General features: G+C 41.8%; 1 protein-coding gene across 3 annotated transcripts in view; it reads left to right on the forward strand.

Annotated features, from left to right (window-relative positions):
* Nucleotides 1–17,922, forward strand: part of LOC144329002 (kalirin-like) — a 29,361-nt gene that overhangs the window by 3,908 nt on the left and 7,531 nt on the right. For 2 of the 3 annotated variants that reach the window (XM_077935070.1, XM_077935075.1), the window contains exons 2-7: nt 5,218–5,277; nt 10,100–10,127; nt 10,927–11,098; nt 12,501–12,622; nt 15,839–15,970; nt 17,591–17,755. In XM_077935070.1, the coding sequence (XP_077791196.1) occupies nt 5,218–5,277; nt 10,100–10,127; nt 10,927–11,098; nt 12,501–12,622; nt 15,839–15,970; nt 17,591–17,755 (679 nt within the window). Of the gene's footprint in view, nt 1–693; nt 5,278–10,099; nt 10,128–10,926; nt 11,099–12,500; nt 12,623–15,838; nt 15,971–17,590; nt 17,756–17,922 lie in introns of those variants that run through there. The other variant, XM_077935066.1, reaches the window with a different exon arrangement.

Genomic DNA, 17,922 nt, shown 5'->3' on the forward strand with positions numbered 1-17,922 from the left:
TTAAACTAGTTTAGCTGCTGCAGTATTTCCAATACTACAGAGATTGATTTGTATGTTATAGATGTATCATGACTAAGACTGTTCATATTGAAGACTTCCATGATGCTTTCAACAAATTCCTAGAAATTAGGGATGAGGAAGAAAAACTTCACCTTTCCCCCCACCCAGTTATGTAAGGGCAATGTTTACTTACTGCTCTGGTTCTTTCATGTGGCTTCTGACATCTTCTCCTGGAATTGTGCCTGCTATATAGGAACAACCCAAATAACTTCCAGCTCTTCTGGCTAATCATTAACCCCCCCCCCCAAAAAAAAGGGATTAGGAAAATCCAGTTGTAATAATGAGTCATTTAGTTGGGAACTGTGATGCCTAGGAGGGCGGGGGACACACCACTCTGTGTATTGTCTCTTTTTATTTGTTTTATTTAACAATATTTCTAGACTGCTTAAGCAAAAAAGAAAAATTCTAAGAAGTTTACATAACAGTCATAAATCCCACTTATGCCCACTAGTCCTCAAAGTCATCCTGAGAATCACATCGCTGGTTGTCATTTTCTAGCTGAAAAAGAGACAGACTGATTTGGCAAGGAGTATCCAAGGAATTTTTTGTCCACCATGGGATTGAATTCCACTCCCTGAAACCCAGTTTCAATGCTTTTCCTCATAATAGGCATACTGGAGACAGTGGAAGACACGCAGTTGGCACAAAATTCCTGCCCTCCATAAACATGAACTGAAAAAAACTCAGTGCAATTTTTTAGTATAAAAGTGCCAGGAATGTTTGTGGAAGTGAAGCAGGAGTTTTGTAAGTGGCCCAACAGAGATGTATGTACATTCTGCTTGCAGTGACACATTTTTTTGAACATTTCCATGAAGAAGTGGGGCATGGAATTAATTGTGAAATGCCAGTTTTACCTTCTCGCAAACCACTACACCATTGTTTCATGGGGTTGACATAACAGCTTTATGCCAAGCAACCTTCTCATGGACAAAGACTGCAAAATGTTCATGTAGCAAATTCATTGTGAGATCTGCAATGTAGGTTCATGAAACTCTTGGGGATGAAATGCTCAAGGCAACTATGATAAGCTTGCAACCCTTAACGAACATAACAGCATGTGACAAAAAGGCTCACCCCAAACCACCTTGATCTGTGATAAGGCAGTCTGATCTGTGACTTCCAGCAGAATTACAAACAGGGTATAACTACTCACACTGCTAGCCTTAGCGATGGCCTGAGTTGTTGCACAGTGAGCACTGTCAGTTCACCCTTTGCAGATCCCTAGACCAGTGTCTCCCAACCTTTTTCCAATCTTGGCCCCCTAGGCACTAGCTGTGATGTGATCAGTTGTTGTGGATCGCCCTCCTAATATTGTGGGCTCTTCTATCACTAACTTCCAACAACTATTTTGATCAGGCTCTTAAGCCTCAGTCCATCAAAGCACTTGGTCTCTAATGAACTACTGAATTCAGTGGGGCTTAGGCAATCAGAAAGTTGTTTGTGGGTTTTTTCCAAATATGGTGAGGAGTCAGCCACTTTTTTCATGTTCTTATGCTGTTCCAGATCCCTGCTGATGCCATTCAGCCAGCATTTTGGGGGGCTACTAATACACTGTCATTTTTATTTGTAAGGTTTTTCTTAGTTTTCATTCTGGTTGTGTGATTTGTCACATACAGTGTTTGGATAATATGGAAGAGTGCCTAATCCACCCCAGGTCCTTCTTGCTCCCTTTAGAACTTTATCAAATGGACCAAGTCTACATTCTGTGACTCATACCATAGAAAATCTTCATGCAAATAATTTGGTTTCCATTCAAATTAATGCTGTTTTTGGAATGCCAATGACCATACAGAAGTGTTTTTTGTTGAATTGGGGTTTAAATTGAATTAACTGTGGTGGTGGCAATGTAAAATCTGCATGCATTCTAACAACGCTTTCATTTTTGTGTTTATATGCTTGTGTTTGTCAGTGTCTATTCAGCAGTGCTAACTTCAGTGACCCTGCTTGATGCTTTCATCTGCTTACCCTAGTTGAAGTAAAGGAAGATAGGGCTCATATAACTTTAGCAGATTCGTAGGAGCTGCAGTTCTAACAGGTGCAGCTTTTCCCCACTTCTGCCATGACCAGCTGCACCTGCTAAAATTGTTCTGTATAGCTGCAATATTTATTTAAAACTTTTCATACCATTCTTCACTCATAAAAATTTCAGCGCATTGCACCATCAAGATAGACATAAAATGCAACAATAAAACCAGAGTAGAGAGAGGCTACATTCTTAAAACATGCACAAGATTAAATGTCAGGCTGAGCAATAATATTTCAGCCTGCTGCCATCAATGTAGGCACCAGGCTAAGTCTCTATAACAAGAGTACTCCATAGAGGGCATGTCAGTACCAAAAAAGGTCCTTAATCACACACAGGTTGCAGTGAGAATGGGTGCTCCTTCAGGTTTGGGGCTCTTAAGCTGTGTAGGGCTTTAAAAGTAAATACCAGCTTATTTAATGTGGTGAATAGATCACCACACACACACACACATATAGCCATCTGGCCATACTACCCAGAACTCTGGCAGCTATATTCTGCATCTATACCAATTGAAGCTTCCAAGTTGCACATGAAGGGCCTTCCAAGGGCACATGAAATGCAAATCAGTAATCAAGCCAAGATGTTTCCAAAGCAGGAATCATCTTGACCAGACTGTTTAAGGTATATGAGCCTGGTTCTCCTTTGCAATCTGAGCAGCATAACAGGAAGAAGAGGGTTGAGCCATATATTGCAATATAAAATGCCTCGAATAGTTTCTACTTGCAGTCCAGCATGTTTCAATCACATATCGGTCTTTACCAGGAAACTACATTTCTGAAAATATTCCACAGGGGTGCAGGTGTGGAGAAACCCTTATTAATTGGAAACGATTGCATTCTTAAAATTCTTCACTAATATTCTGTATTACATATAATTTGTGATATTGGGTCACATTTCTAATATAATATCTAGAACAATATTTTAGAAACTCAAAGAGAATTTAATATTTCAAAATACATCTTTGCAAGTGACATAAACAGTTATCCCTATGGCCCACCATTCCCAATCTGCTCAGGAGGCTTGGAAACTCCCAAAACAGCCAGATAGAACAATAATTTAGCATTATACTGACTTCCACCCTATGTGTTTAGTGGTAGATCTATTTCTTTAAAATTCTAACTTTAAAATGTTACTTCTCAAAATATATATTATGCAGAACACTTTTTTTCTTTGCATTCTCTTGTGTCTATCTTATACATACTAGCATCAAAATACTGTAGTATAAAGAGAGCTCTAGCTACAAGCTCTTATGGTAGCATATTTCTCAAACCGGTCTGGACAGTTAATAGTTCTATAGGTGCACACTATCTGTTGTGTAGATTGAAGCCAACATAGAGATTCAAGTTTTCATTTAGTATTTCCTTCATTTAGTCTTTTTTTGACACATATAACATATGATTTTGAGCTATGTTATAAATATTTGTGATTAAACAGCAATATATGGCTTTTTAACATCTCAGATTACTTGTAATACTTCTGAGTAAAGAAATATTATAATGACAAATATTAATATGTAGCTTTAGCAGTTTGTGGGATTTTCATGGAATCATTATTTGTCTAAATCTTGGCAAAACTGGTTTGTGGATCTCAACCCAAAACTCTTTGGGCAAGAATGAGAAAGATCCATCAAAACTGCTTTGCAATTTAAATGACAATGGAGAGAAGTCTGGTTTAAGTGCAGCACTTATTTGTGTGTGAATGCAGGACAATAATAGTCACAATAATTATGTACAACTAAATACAACTTAAACACTCTTGCGGCTCCCAGGACAATTTTCTTTTTTCATTTCTGTTTGATATAAAAGCCCTTAACTCAGGGGTAACCAATGGAGTGTCCTTCTTTTTTCATTTCTGTTTGATATAAAAGCCCTTAACTCAGGGGTAACCAATGGCGATATTGCTGAACTGCAGCTCCTTGACCATTGGCTGGGGCTAATGGCACTCAACCAAATTCTGAGGGTACCATCTGCTTGACCACCCATGATCTGCTCTACTGATCAGTCAGGTTTCTTTCTTTCTTTTTTATAAGTAATATTTTTCCCTTGGTGCCTGTTTGACATGGTAAAAATTAAACACATCTACCACCTTGTTCTAGCTAAGGTTTGATACTACTCTTTTGATCACGAATTGCATTATTGCATCCTTCCCTTCAACAATCACTACAGGGCAGGCAGGGTGATCCACTTTTATCCCACAAAAGAATGGAAAAGTTTGCTGTGGCAGCAGGGTGATCTCCCACATCCACCACTCAGAAGGGTGCCTGCAGTGCCTGTTATGTTGTGTGCATACCATCAAATGAGTAATTTGATCTATCAGCAGTGATAAGACCAATAAGCAGTTGGGATAGGATGCCTGGACTGAGTCTGGCCACACACACCTCAACTCAATAGGCAATCAGTATTGTAAGGACGGTGTGGGAGGGGGTATCTTTGAGTGCAGCCGTAAATGGGATACCTTATGCTGTGCTCTAATGTTTCTTTGGATTTGGGCCAAGGAGCACACAAAAAACAGAAACAAAGAAAATGCCGTTTGGATTTTTAAGGTGGGTGCTTAAATTTAAAATTATGTACTTGCACACCTCAGATTGCATTTATGTTTAAGCTGACTGAAGTATATGGATCATGTACATTTTGAAAGGATTGACACTTGATAGGCTGAATGGTCAAACACCTGAAAATCTTTTTAAGAAACACAACAAATCCAAGGAGATTGAACTCTTCTGGCTCCACCTGACGTTTTATTTCAAACTGAGTTCATTGGGAGGATATAGATTTCAGCACTAGAACAGAATGTTAAGAGTTTGGTGAATGCTCTCCATGTATAGTATTGTTGTGGATGTTTTAAGGGCCTTGCAAAATGGGGGGTGGGAGTGGGCTGGTATAGCAGAGGTAGCTCCTCATACTGCTGCTTCCATTAAAACCTTTATTCCCCCCCCCCCTTGAATGATTTCAAGATTACTACACCTTTTTTCTTCTTTTCCTGCTTGCCACTTAGTGCCTCTTTGTTTGGAAAGCATGTTAGTTGCACAGTGCACATTGCTACCTTGCGCTCACCTGCTTCTGCTGATCTTGTGCCTCTTAATCTCTCTCCCCATTGTAACTTTGTTCTCTTTCCTCCATGCTGCCAAAAAGGAGACAAACAGTTCAGAGGAGTCAGAATGTGATGACCTTGATCCCAACACTAGCATGGAGGTAGACAATAACCCTTTTGCACCTTCCCTTTCCCCCCACCTTGCACCTTTTTCTATCCCACCCCCCTGAGAAATTCTGCATGTGTAGTGGAATGCACTTGGGGCTGACTGATAGGCAGAATGCCATCTCAGATAGCAGATCTAGGGCGGCATTAAAGGGCAACAAACTATCACTGATCTAATTTGTTAAAAACCTTTTAACTGCCCTTTATATTCTGCACATGAGGTGTCAGATTGGCTTGGGCTAATCCTTACAATACTGTAAATGTGTATCTTGTATGCACCAGTGTGTTTTGAACTGCCTACAATGCTGGTTTTCCATTCTCTGGAGAAGAGTGTACAAAAAAACCACACCTACCATTGGTGATCACTTGAATATGCCCTTAATCATTACCGATGATAAATGGCCATGTTTTGACGGATATTAGCAACTGTCCATGGTCAGCTGCTGTCCATTGGTACTACTGAAGTGCATTTACCAGTAAGATCTGGGCAGTTTTAGATTCCATTTAGTACAAGGTGGGGAACCTGTGGTCCTCCCACTGTTAGACCCCCAACTCCCATCAGCTCCAGCCAGCATGGCTAATGGTCAGGGATGATGGAAGTTGTAGTCTGACAAGAGTTGAAGAACCATTGGTGCCCCATCCCTGGTTGCAGTGAAACTTGCCTTGCAGACTTCAGCTGTAAGGCAAACTTGATACAACAAATAAAAAATCGTCCAGTAGCACCTTAGAGATCAACTAATACAACAAGGCAGTGAATTCCTACCTCCCAACTTCCTTCTTTTATTTGCTTTTGACTAAACAGTGCTATGTTGATACCACTGTACTTGCTGTGCCTTTGTAATTATAGTTTATTTTAAAAGACTTTTAATAGAATATCCATTGTTGGCCTCACTGCTTTGTTTACATGAACGCAAAACCTAGGGACAAAGGAAGAGGAAGCCCAGAAGAAAATGAGATACATCAATATTTTTGTATGGAAGGAGCCAGGGGAAAGGTCTTGTATTCTAAAAGGACAGCAACACTGGGCCTTACACAGGCTCATTTCATGTGCTCCCCCATATATTATGTTATTGTCATGAAAAAGGAGCATATCCCTCTCTCCTCGTGACAGTTATGAAACATTTGTCCCTCTGCGAAGGCGGCCTTCTGCCATCTGCCTTGCCCTAGCAACAGTACTCTGCCAACTTGCAAAATGTTACAGTGCTGTTTTGAACTCACAAACAAGTTGGCTACTTAAACATTGACAGAAGAAGACACAGATGTATGTGCTAATTTATGTATGTGCTAATTTATATGTATCTATGCAAATATAGGGCAGTATAGAAATTTAATAATAAAAATAGAGACAATTACTGTGATTTAAATAGAAATATGATGCATCTCAACATAGTGTGGAAGACTTTGGCCAGGTGATCTATATGCCTTCTCAATTTCCGGTCCAGATACTCACTGTTGATGGACAACTTCATGGCCCCTGATGTCCCCACTTGGGGCTCTTTATCTTTAAACTGGACTTCAAATAGAGGACTGTCCTCTGTAAAGTAGGACACGTTGCCACCCAGCTCCTGAAATAGACTTGCAGTATCCCAGTGCTTCAGTTTGTTCTGTAACACTCCATTCATCTGGTTGACCATGTTGTGTCCAGTAACCCTGCCTAATACTTAGTGTCCAGCCATCTTCCAAGCAGCTGGCTTGGACCACTCACAGTTCCACAGTCTCCCTGCTTTGACTGATTAGTAAAAGTCTTCATCCATCCATCTTTGTTTGTTCTTCCTCACTTCCTTCTCTTGAAAGGTGTATATATAGCAAAGGCAGGGGAGTGCACACACTTGCCTCTGTCTGTCTGCTAGTCATTAGACTCCAAAGCAGAATATTGAGGCTCTTCAGTCTTTGGGTAGGTTAAGAACAAAATGGCTACTATATACCTCTTCCCTTCTCTAAGCTTGTCCTTAATAGGTGCCCTCTGCTTTTCTCAACACAACCAACCAGCTAGATTTCATGGTAAAAAAAATAATGCAGCTGCTCTTGGCTCTGAATGGTTCTGTCAAGAGCAGGTAAGGGGGGACATTTGACAGGAAACTAGCTTAGAGGTCTCTATAGGCTGCTTTTTCTCCAAGTAAGAGTGGTAATGTTTTTCAGAAGTGTAACATAAAGTTTAGTTTGACCATCACATTGGGCCTACACATGCAGTAGGATAACGTGGGAGTGTGTATCAGGCCCTTACTGGTGTGGATGGGAGGATATCATTTCCAAATACTTCCCCAGGTTAAAACACAAACCATCCCTGGGAATAAAATGTTAATGCATCTAAGAAAGAAAATCCAGCCTAGCTCTTTTCTTAACTGTCTTCTGTTTCTATTTTGCGAAATCTCTGGACAAATGGAATGTGTGTATTAAATGCACCTTTATAGCACTTCTAACAGTTACAGCTCCCCCCCCCCAAAAAAAATAATATTACTGGGAACTGTAGTTTACCCACCACAGCGCTACACTCCCCAGCACCCTTAACAAACCACAGACCCCAAGATTATTTGGGAGATGTTGTGTGTTTTAAATGTACAGCCAGACTGTACTGTGCGACAATCAGAAAGCCTTGATTACAAGGTCCCTTCAGCCTGCATTGTTTATGCCTGGGTGGAGAATCTCTGCCCTTCGGGAAGTTGTTGCACTCTTGACTCCCAACAGCCCCAGCCAGCATGGCCAGTCATCAGGGATGATGGGAATTTGGAAGTCCAGCAACATTTAGATAGCCACATGTTTCTCATTCTTGATTTATGTCTTCTGGTTTTTCACAAAGGACAATAATGTTACAACAAAGGTAGCTTATAATTATTTCAGTTTGTTTCACGAGCCCATTTGGAATTGCAATTCAGATTGGAAAGATGTATGCCAGTTAGGATAGCCACCCTCCCCCCACCCAAAGAAATGCTCCAAACTTTTAATGGCTAGATGACAGGTAATACTGTAACTGCTATATTCTCCATGAGCAGAACTCAGGCTGGCAAAAGGCAAAAAAAGAAGAGATGGATTCTGAAAAGGCTTATTAATGTGCAACTGAGCCACGTCCAAATGGACTAGGCAATTTGCCATGGCTACTTGCCCTGAAGGTGCGTTGTTAAAACCTTAAATATTGTGGATCCCTTTTTGGCCAGTCCTGCTTTCTGCATATTTAGGGTGCAGCTGCAAGAAATGTGAATGTTAGGGAAAAGTAGTAAACATTTAAAATTCATAATTTTAAAACTGGAACTTTGAGTTTTACGATTTGTCAAATTTCACTTTTGAAATTTGACTTTGCGAGGTTTCGGTAAACTATGATTCTTGCTGGTGAATTTTAAGACTCAAAATGCCAGCTCTTTTTCCTTCAGCACTTATAATGTGTAGTACTGCCTATAAACAAAAAAAAAACTCCCATCTCAGCCTTATGCAAAATAGTGATATTCTTTGTTTTAAATATCCATTTGTGTTTGAGTGGTTGCAAAGCAGTTCATCGGTAATCCACGAATCTTGGCGCAAGGCTGCTCTCTGCTGCTGAAGCAAAGTATTGCTTACAGAGGCTGCTTTTTCTTCAAGTAAGAGTGGTAATGTTTTTCAGAAATGTAATATAAAGTGTAGTTTGACCATCACATTGGGCCTAAATGTATATAGTAGGAATGCTCTATAGTAAGAACTGAATGAATTTCAGAATATTTGCTAAAAATAACTAAATTTGCTTCAGTGTGTGAACACGCAAATTCTAATTTTATTATGTCCCAACATTACTATTTGCAGATATTATTAGATTAAAATGTTTTTAAAAAGCTAAAACATTTGATTTGACAGGTTAATAATCCTGTCTCAGATTTCACTTCTCAAGACTAACAACAGTTTTCTAAAGTCATCCCTCAAAACTAAGGTTCAAATTTCACTTGAAACCCTTTGTAACTGAAAGCTTCAAATTTTAATGTTGTGCACATTTAGAGCTTTGTCTGGGGTTTTAGTGTGCCAGTGCTTGTCAATGATGATTCCCCACCCCCACCCCCAATTTCCAGCCACACTCTGCTTCCGACTACAGTATTCCATGTATGTCCAGGAAATTCCAGATGTATGGCAACCCTAGTTGTGTCTACATCAGAATGATGTGCTGCAGAAGGCCTCACTGTGCAGTTTGTTACCAGAAAGCAGGGACAGTGACCCACCAACAGATGGGCCTGAGGGCAAAGTGGTATGGGTCAAAGAGTTCTACTCACTGCCAGCCTTTGACAAATTACCCTTGAGAGACGAAAGAACCACACTGGCTCTTCAGATCACCAGATACTGGAGGCATAGAACAACGGGTGGCCCTTGTCTTAATACCCTGATTCTTATCTAGATGTTCAAAAGTTGGCTGCTTTTGAGAGCGGTATACTGAACAGTATGGTTCTTTGACCCCAGCGCAGCAATCTTTATGCATCTCAGGACTGTCCAGAACTAGCTATGACATGAACTTTGTGGTTTCCTCCCAGTCATGTTGATTGCTGAAGAATGGGCCTAGGAAATAGTGGTTGTTGCACATTATGACAAAGACATAGGACCTTGGGGATTAGGGGCGCTGACTCACATTTGGTCCCAAAAAACCTTTCCATGCTGTGCGCTGCAGCACCTTGCACTTCTAGACTCTGGAAGTCACGAGTGCTGGAATAGCACACCCAGGATACTGAATCAGAACCTTTCAGACGTGCTTCTAGTTCCTCGGCAACCTTTATGTCAAATCTCTAATACTTTGCTGAGAATAAGCCCTCTTCTCATTGTCCCGTTAAAAAAGGCTTTTCTATTTCTTTTATGTATGTGTTCTTTTTCCAGATCATCAACCCAAACTTCATCCAGGAAGGTGAGTAAGGACAGAACTGTGGCAGGTTGTTCCCATGATCTAGCAAACCAAACATTGGGTTTAATCATCTTTGCCCAAACAAGTCCTGTGAAATCTTATCAGAGTAATTAGTCAGGAAAGAATGAAGCCACTCACAGTCCCAAGGAATCTATTGCATGGTGAACCAGCCAGTTTGAACACACATTCAAATTTTGTCTGGTAAATATGAGAGAGGGAGAGACATACTTCAATGTTACGTTACTTGGATTAATATTTGGTTTCATATTGCATCTGTTCACAAAAAAATGAACATATTTAATTTACTTGAATGTGGTTTACTTGCTTTCCTTTGGTTTATTCAAATTTAAATGGATTTTGGTATATTTTTAATACGATCAACATGATTTCAGTTATTCATCCATCTTTGTGTTCTGGAGACTCCCGTTTTGGTTCTGAAAGGCATGATATTGGTAACCCTTGTTCTAGAACTTCCTTCAGAATTCTTTGCAATGCTCTGGAATTTCATGGGAGACCATGGGATGTGGGGTTTCCTCATGGAGACTTTCCAGGTGTGAATTTGTGTGTGAGAGTGCTGAGATTTTCAGGTTCCCTAGTTTCACCTGATAACAGATGCTGCTTTTATTGCTTGATGCTTGTTTTTACAGGAGGTGTTGGGCAAGGTCTTTATAACAGCCCTTTATAAATAACCCTCAGTACAACAGAGGCATAACTGAGGCACATTTTGTATTTTCAACGTCCTGTGGTTAGTTTTATGTTTTCAGTGAACATTATGTCTCTATACGTGTGGCCTTTGCTGCAGTTGCTCCAGAGTTTCTCGTGCCCTTAGTGGACATCACCTGCTTGCTTGGTGACACGGTAATGTTGCAGTGCAAAGTCTGTGGGCGACCAAAGCCAACCATAACCTGGAAAGGACCAGATCAGAACATCCTTGACAACGACAACAGCACAGCTGCATATGCAGTTTCCTCCTGGTACGTTCATATTTTGCAGAGGGCGTTGGGATGGCACAAATGTAGCAGTTGCACTCCTAGAAAATGTGGTGCATTAAAAGTGTTTGAATCCAGCTAATGACCCTATATGCCCAACTATGTTAGGAGAGCCAGTTTAGGACACTGAAATTTGAAAAAATAAATAAATGTAGGCATATGGTTGGCGAATGTGGGAACAGGCTGCTGAACTAAATAGGTATTTGATCTGATGAAGCAAGACTCTTCTTATCATTCCCCTCAAAGGGGGAATTGGACAAATTAATGGAAGATAAGGCTGTCGAGGGACTAGCCACTAGCTCTGCCTCCATGGTTGCTGGGGGCCACAGAAGGGGAGAGTGTTATTGTGCTAGGCTCCTGGTTGCCAGTTTCCCACAGCCATCTAGTTGGCTGCTATGAGACTAGGATGCTGAGCTAGGTGGGCTACTGGCCTGATCCAGTCCAGATCAAAGCATGGCTTCAGAAGAGGAAGGAGGCTAATAATAATAACAATTAATAATATTATTATTTCTACCCCGCCCATCTAGCTGGGTTTCCCCAGCACCACTCTCATTACTTTCAAGGGAGCTGATCACAAGAGAGAAAGAGAAAGAACACATGTAGTAAGCCACACCTCTGAAAGAACCTTGTCCACATCCTCAGGAAACAATGAGGGAAATTCATCAGAGCAACTGAATGCTTCTGATGATAAGAAATCAAGGGCACTTTAGATACAGGCGCTGTAGTCAAAGGCACGCATATGATGTCAGCACTTTTATCCATGAAATACAACACAGGGTACAACCATAGAATTGTTCCGTACTGTTTCCATGTGACATATTCATGCATCTTAAAGTATGTGGCCGCAAGTATTTTTTAAAAGTGAAGCAAGGGGAATAGTTCTTGGGTAGACCTTTCGGCAGGTCAAAAGGAAATATTGATGTTCTCTGTGGGACACCCCTATTGCCTTTATAATGGGTTTTTCTGGCACTGCAGCAACCTTTTCTGTTTATGCTGACTCCAGGAGAGGTAGGCAGTGCACGTTTAAGTGATAGTATTAGAAGAAGCAGAGGACCACAGTAACAGCCCACACTGATGTTATTATTATTTTAAAAAAATAAACCACTTTCTACCTGGTGCTGAACTGTGCCATTCTTTTGGGCCTCTAAATCATTAATCATTAACACAGAGAGCTGGATCCATTACTACTTTCTTCCTCCTCTCCTTGTAAGTCACCTGCATCCACAAAACTGCATGATACGAAGGGCTCTACTTGTCTGCTATCCACTGAGACTTGTTTTCTGTGTCAGTTGAAATGGATTGGCAGCAGCTTGCCACTGGAAACTGAGCCAGTGTAAAATCCTTAGCAGAGTAACAGATTAAAACACTGACATCTGCACCTCTCCAGCGATTCAGGTGAAATCACTCTGAAGATCTGTAATGTGATGCCTCAAGACAGCGGTATTTATACTTGTGTGGCAACAAATGAGCTTGGAACAGCGTCCACTTCGGCTACAATAAAAGTACAAGGTAATGGATTTCTTGCTGGATTATATTTTGTTTGCAATGGTGGAAGACATAGTTTGCAGGTACAGATGGGTAGCCGTGTTGGTCTGCCATAGTCAAAACAAAAAAAATTCCTTGCAGTAGCACCTTAAAGACCAACTAAGTTAGTTCTTGGTATGAGCTTTCGTGTGCATGCACACTTCTTCAGATACACTGAAACAGAAGTTGCCAGATCCTTCTATATAGTGAGAAGGTGGGGAGGGGTATTACTCAGAGGGGGGTGGGAATGGGTGATTGGCAGATAGCTGTGATGAGCCTGTTGACGACTATTAACGACTGCAGTAGGTCTTACAGGAAAAAGCAAGGGGTGAGAAGGTGAAAAATGGCTTTGTCATGTATAGTGAGATAAGAATCCAATGTCTTTATTCAGTCCAGGTGTCTCCATGGTTTTAAGTTTGGTAATGATTTGCAATTCAGCAGCTTCTCTTTCCAGTCTATTTCTGAAATTCCTTTGTAGTAAAACAGCTACTTTGAGATCTTGTATAGAATGTCCTGGGAGATTGAAGTGTTCTCCTACTGGTTTCTCTGTCTTGTGATTCTTGATGTCAGATTTATGTCCGTTTATTCTTTGGCGTAAGGTTCGGCCTGTTTGTCCAATATAGAGAGCTGAAGGACACTGTTGGCATTTGATGGCATACACAATGTTAGACGATGAGCAATTAAATAGTCCAGAGATGGTGTGTGTGATGTTGTTGGGGCCAGTAATGGTGTTGTCCGGGTGTATGTGGCAGCAAAGTTGGCATCTGGGTTTATTGCAGGCTCTGGTGCCAGTGTCCGTGTTAAGTCTGGTTGTAGTATTATTGTGGGTTAGGAGTTGTTTAAGATTGGGTGGCTGTCTGTAGGCAATGAAAGGTCTTCCTCCCAGAGCTTGAGAAAGAGAACTGTCATTGTCCAGGAGAGGTTGTAGATCTCTGATGATGCGTTGTACTGTTTTAACTTGGGAGCTGTATGTGATGACTAGAGGAGTTCTGTTATTTTCTTTTTTGGGTCTGTCTTGCAGCAAGTTCTCTCTGGGTATCCGTCTGGCTCTGTTGATCTGTTGTCTAACTTCATCTGCTGGGTATTTTAGTTCTAAAAAGGTTTGCTGTAGATCTCTTAGGTGAGAGTCTCTGTCTGTAGAATTGGAACAGATACGGCTGTAACGTAGTGCCTGGCTATAAACAATGGACTGTTTGGTATGTTTGGGATGGTGGCTAGAGGCATGTAGATATGTTTGTCGGTCAGTTGGTTTACGGTATAAGGTGGTGTCTATGCGCCCATCCTGTATTTTTATAGTAGTGTCCAAAAAATGTATTTCTTGCATAGATTGATTCATTGTTAGGTTGATTGTGGGGTGAAAATCATTGAATTTCTGGTGGAAGGTGTTCAGGGTCTGTTGACCATGTGTCCAGATGATAAAAATATCATCAATGTATCGCAGGTACAAGAGAGGTTTGAGTGGGTAGGAGTTTAGGAAACGTTGTTCTAAATCTGCCATGAAGATGTTGGCATACTGTGGGGCCATGCGGGTGCCCATTGCTGTGCCGCTGATCTGAAGGAACAGGTCATCACCGAATTTGAAGTTGTTGTGGGTAAGGACAAATTGGCAGAGTTTGGTGGCAAAGTCCGCTGTGGTTTTATCTGAAATGGTGTTCCTTATAGCTTGTAAACCATCGTTGTGTGGGATGTTGGTATACAGAGATTCCACATCCATAGTAGCTAGTATAGTATTGTTGGGAAGATTATTTAAAGACTGTATTTTCCTCAGGAAATCTGTGGTGTCACGTACATAGCTGGGAGCACTGATGGCATATGGTTTCAGAACAGTGTCCATATAACCGGAGACACCCACTGTGATAGTGCCAATACCTGAAATGATGGGGCGTCCTGGATTTCCTGGTTTGTGTATTTTAGGTAGAAGATAGAAAGTTCCTGGTCGAGGTTTAAAACCATGGAGACACCTGGACTGAATAAAGACATTGGATTCTTATCTCACTATACATGACAAAGCCATTTTTCACCTTCTCACCCCTTGCTTTTTCCTGTAAGACCTACTGCAGTCGTTAATAGTCGTCAACAGGCTCATCACAGCTATCTGCCAATCACCCATTCCCACCCCCCTCTGAGTAATACCCCTCCCCACCTTCTCACTATATAGAAGGATCTGGCAACTTCTGTTTCAGTGTATCTGAAGAAGTGTGCATGCACACGAAAGCTCATACCAAGAACTAACTTAGTTGGTCTTTAAGGTGCTACTGCAAGGAATTTTTATAGTTTGCAGGGGCTTTTTGTATGTTTGCTCAGCCAGAGCTTCCATTGGTTTAAATCATGGTGGAATCAGCTTTTGAAATGTTTGGTTTAATGGTACATGGGCCTGTATACCACTTCAAAATGCAGGTGAGGAATCCACACACGTCAAAACCATCCCTGCCTGTGGAAAGCTGACATGCTAGACTTTTACAGACCAGGTTGGTTGTGTATGTGTGTGTAATGGGTGATTCCTCATTTGCATTTGAAATACTACATGTACTTGGTGTACTACTTTCTATATGGAAAATATTAAGTACATGGGAAATAACCAGTTCTCCCCTCCACATGCCCCCATCACTACAAATTCATCTCTTCCCCTTCTCCCTCTCTCTAACACACACACACACACACACACACACACGCACACACACACACACACACAGAGTTAAAGTGATATAATCCTAGAGGGTGAACAGCATACTTACCACCACCACCTTAAACATGTATATCAGCTCTCATGTGTACTATTATTTGCAAGAAGAGCTTCGACAACAAAGTTAATTGCCCACAATTTTGGTATATAGCATGGCCCATTGTCACCAAATGGGTGCTGGCTGGTGATACTTGGATTAGGTTAATTGCAGGTTTTGTGGGAGCAAAGACTGAGGAATTAGGGCTAAAATTTTGGGAGGAGTGGAGTTAGCGCCCCTGCCCCAACCATTTCCCCACCCCTCCAACCTGCCATTTATCCTTCAGAGTAAAGCATACAAGTAGAGGATCAGATTCTAGATCTCTGGCAGTCTCTAATAGTTGTGTCCAAATACATGTCCATCAGTTCTTCTGTACCCATGATTGCGCTAGGAAACTCTCTCTGTGTGTTTTATTAAACCCTCTTTCGCGTGCTTTGCAATGCAACTCTCTCCTGATTTTGCTCCCCTGTCTACACCCCAGGTGTCCCTGCAGCCCCAAATCGCCCTATTGCTCAGGAAAGAAGCTGCACCTCAGTGATTCTTCGCTGGCTGCCTCCATCCAGTACAGGGAACTGCACCATTTCAGGTTACACAGTGGAGTACAGAGAAGAAGGTATATGCTTAAACTCATAGTACACCTTTGGTCTGCAACTGATTGTAATAGGATGATCCAGGTGGTTGGGCGGAGCTGCTAGGCTGAGCTAATAGGCTTCAGTGCCTTTTAATTTGGGGTGTTGCCTATGCTGCCTCTTTCTGCTAGGGTTGCCTGGTGCAACTGGGAGGTTGTGAGCAAGTTAGCAGCAGTGGCTTCGCCATTACCTTTCCCATCTGCAAGTGGGACAAGTCGTGTCCCATGGCAGGCAGGAGAATACAGGTGAGCAGAACTGGCTCGAGGCTTTGGGAGCCCTTAGGTAAGAAGCCCTAGTGACCTCTTTCCTCCTCCCTGCTACTACCCACTTGCGTACTCTCTCTTTCTCTGCCAGCAAGTGAGCAGGCAGTGGCAATTGCTGCTCCTTCCCTTCACCCCCATGGCTTCTTTGCACTGCCTGCTGTGGGCCAGTGGGAGAGAGCAGGCCAGTGGGTGGCAATGGCAAGAGAAGCAACAACAGGGCCAGGTTCTTCTGCTGGTCAGCAGTGGGCCTCCAGCTTAACCATGGGCCTCAGAGGATGCAAGGGCAAGTGGAGCAAGGGAGCACCAGTATTATATGGGCCAGCTTATTTAAGTGAAAGGCAAAACCTATGGACCTATTTAAGTGAAAGGCAAAACAGGCTTGATCTGGCAAGCCTGTTTTCAGTCATCCTGACTCTCACAGACCAGATGTGAAGGGTTCTTCAACTGGTGGTGATCACCACACTGGTCCATACACCTGACAAAGACCAGTGAAAAATGCATGACCAGCGTGCTGCAATAAGCTGGGGGAAGGAACCTCAGGCCCATGGACCAAATGTGGCCCTCCAGGCCTTTCTGTCTAGCCCTCAAGCAAGACTCCTAGGCAGCACACCTCACTGCCCCTTCTTCCTGCCTCTCTCGAGTGTTTTTTGCCTGGCTAGAATGCATTGTTGAACTCTGAGAATGCTTCATGTGTGTAGAAACTAGCCTGTTGTACATTTTACATTTAATGGTTCTTCCCACTTTTGCCTCTGGCACTGCCCACCACTGGCATGTGGTTGCCAGAAGATTGCCCAGAAGAGATTGGGTAGTAATTTGAAGCTCTTTACAGCTGGGTCTGAAGTGGTAGAACAGACCATTCTGCTTCAGTCCACAGAGGATGAAGAGTATTACTGAATACTTTCCTGTGCAATTTTTATTTATTTATGTATTTATTCAACTCCCTACCAATAGAAAATAAAGTTCTTATGATTTCCCCGTTGCACTAGTTTTCCACTTGGAATAATTTTTTTAATATGGTGTTCAAAAATAATGTCTCTTACCTCTAGTCTAATATGGTATAGACCATTCTACGACATCACACTACTGCATGTTTAAATCAGGCAACACAAGAAGACAAAGTGGTTGCTACTTTTCTTTTCTTTCTTTCTTTTTTAGCACAGGTGACTTCTAAAAGAATCTGTATTTTCTTTTTTTATCAATTAGGGCTGGATTAAAGCTTAGTCTCAGTGTGGTGGGGTGGAGGGGAAGAGTCAGTAAGGCACAGCATCCTCCCTTCTCTAAAATCTATAGTCATGTTCTTTTAAAAAATGTTATCTTAATCTCTCTCTGCATAACCCGTAGGCTCACAGGTCTGGCAGCAGTCTGTTGCCTCCACCTTGGACACCTACCTCGCTATTGAAGATCTCACACCTGGATGCCAATATCAGTTCCGAGTCAGCGCCAGCAACCCCTGGGGAATCAGTTTGCCCAGCGAAGCCTCTGAGTTTGTGAAACTTCCAGAATACGGTGAGAACTTGGTCAAATAGGGAAGGATACTAATTTTCAGAGGGAATAATATTAGAGCTGGTCGGTCAGAGTTCTGCTTCCAAAGCTAAAGTTTGTGTGATTTTCAAGCTTCTTGTTGGCATTTTATAGTCAACTATAGATATCTGAGGGCAACATATATATGATTG

This window comes from Podarcis muralis, chromosome 1 (assembly GCF_964188315.1).
Source record: "Podarcis muralis chromosome 1, rPodMur119.hap1.1, whole genome shotgun sequence".
Lineage (NCBI taxonomy): Eukaryota > Metazoa > Chordata > Lepidosauria > Squamata > Lacertidae > Podarcis > Podarcis muralis.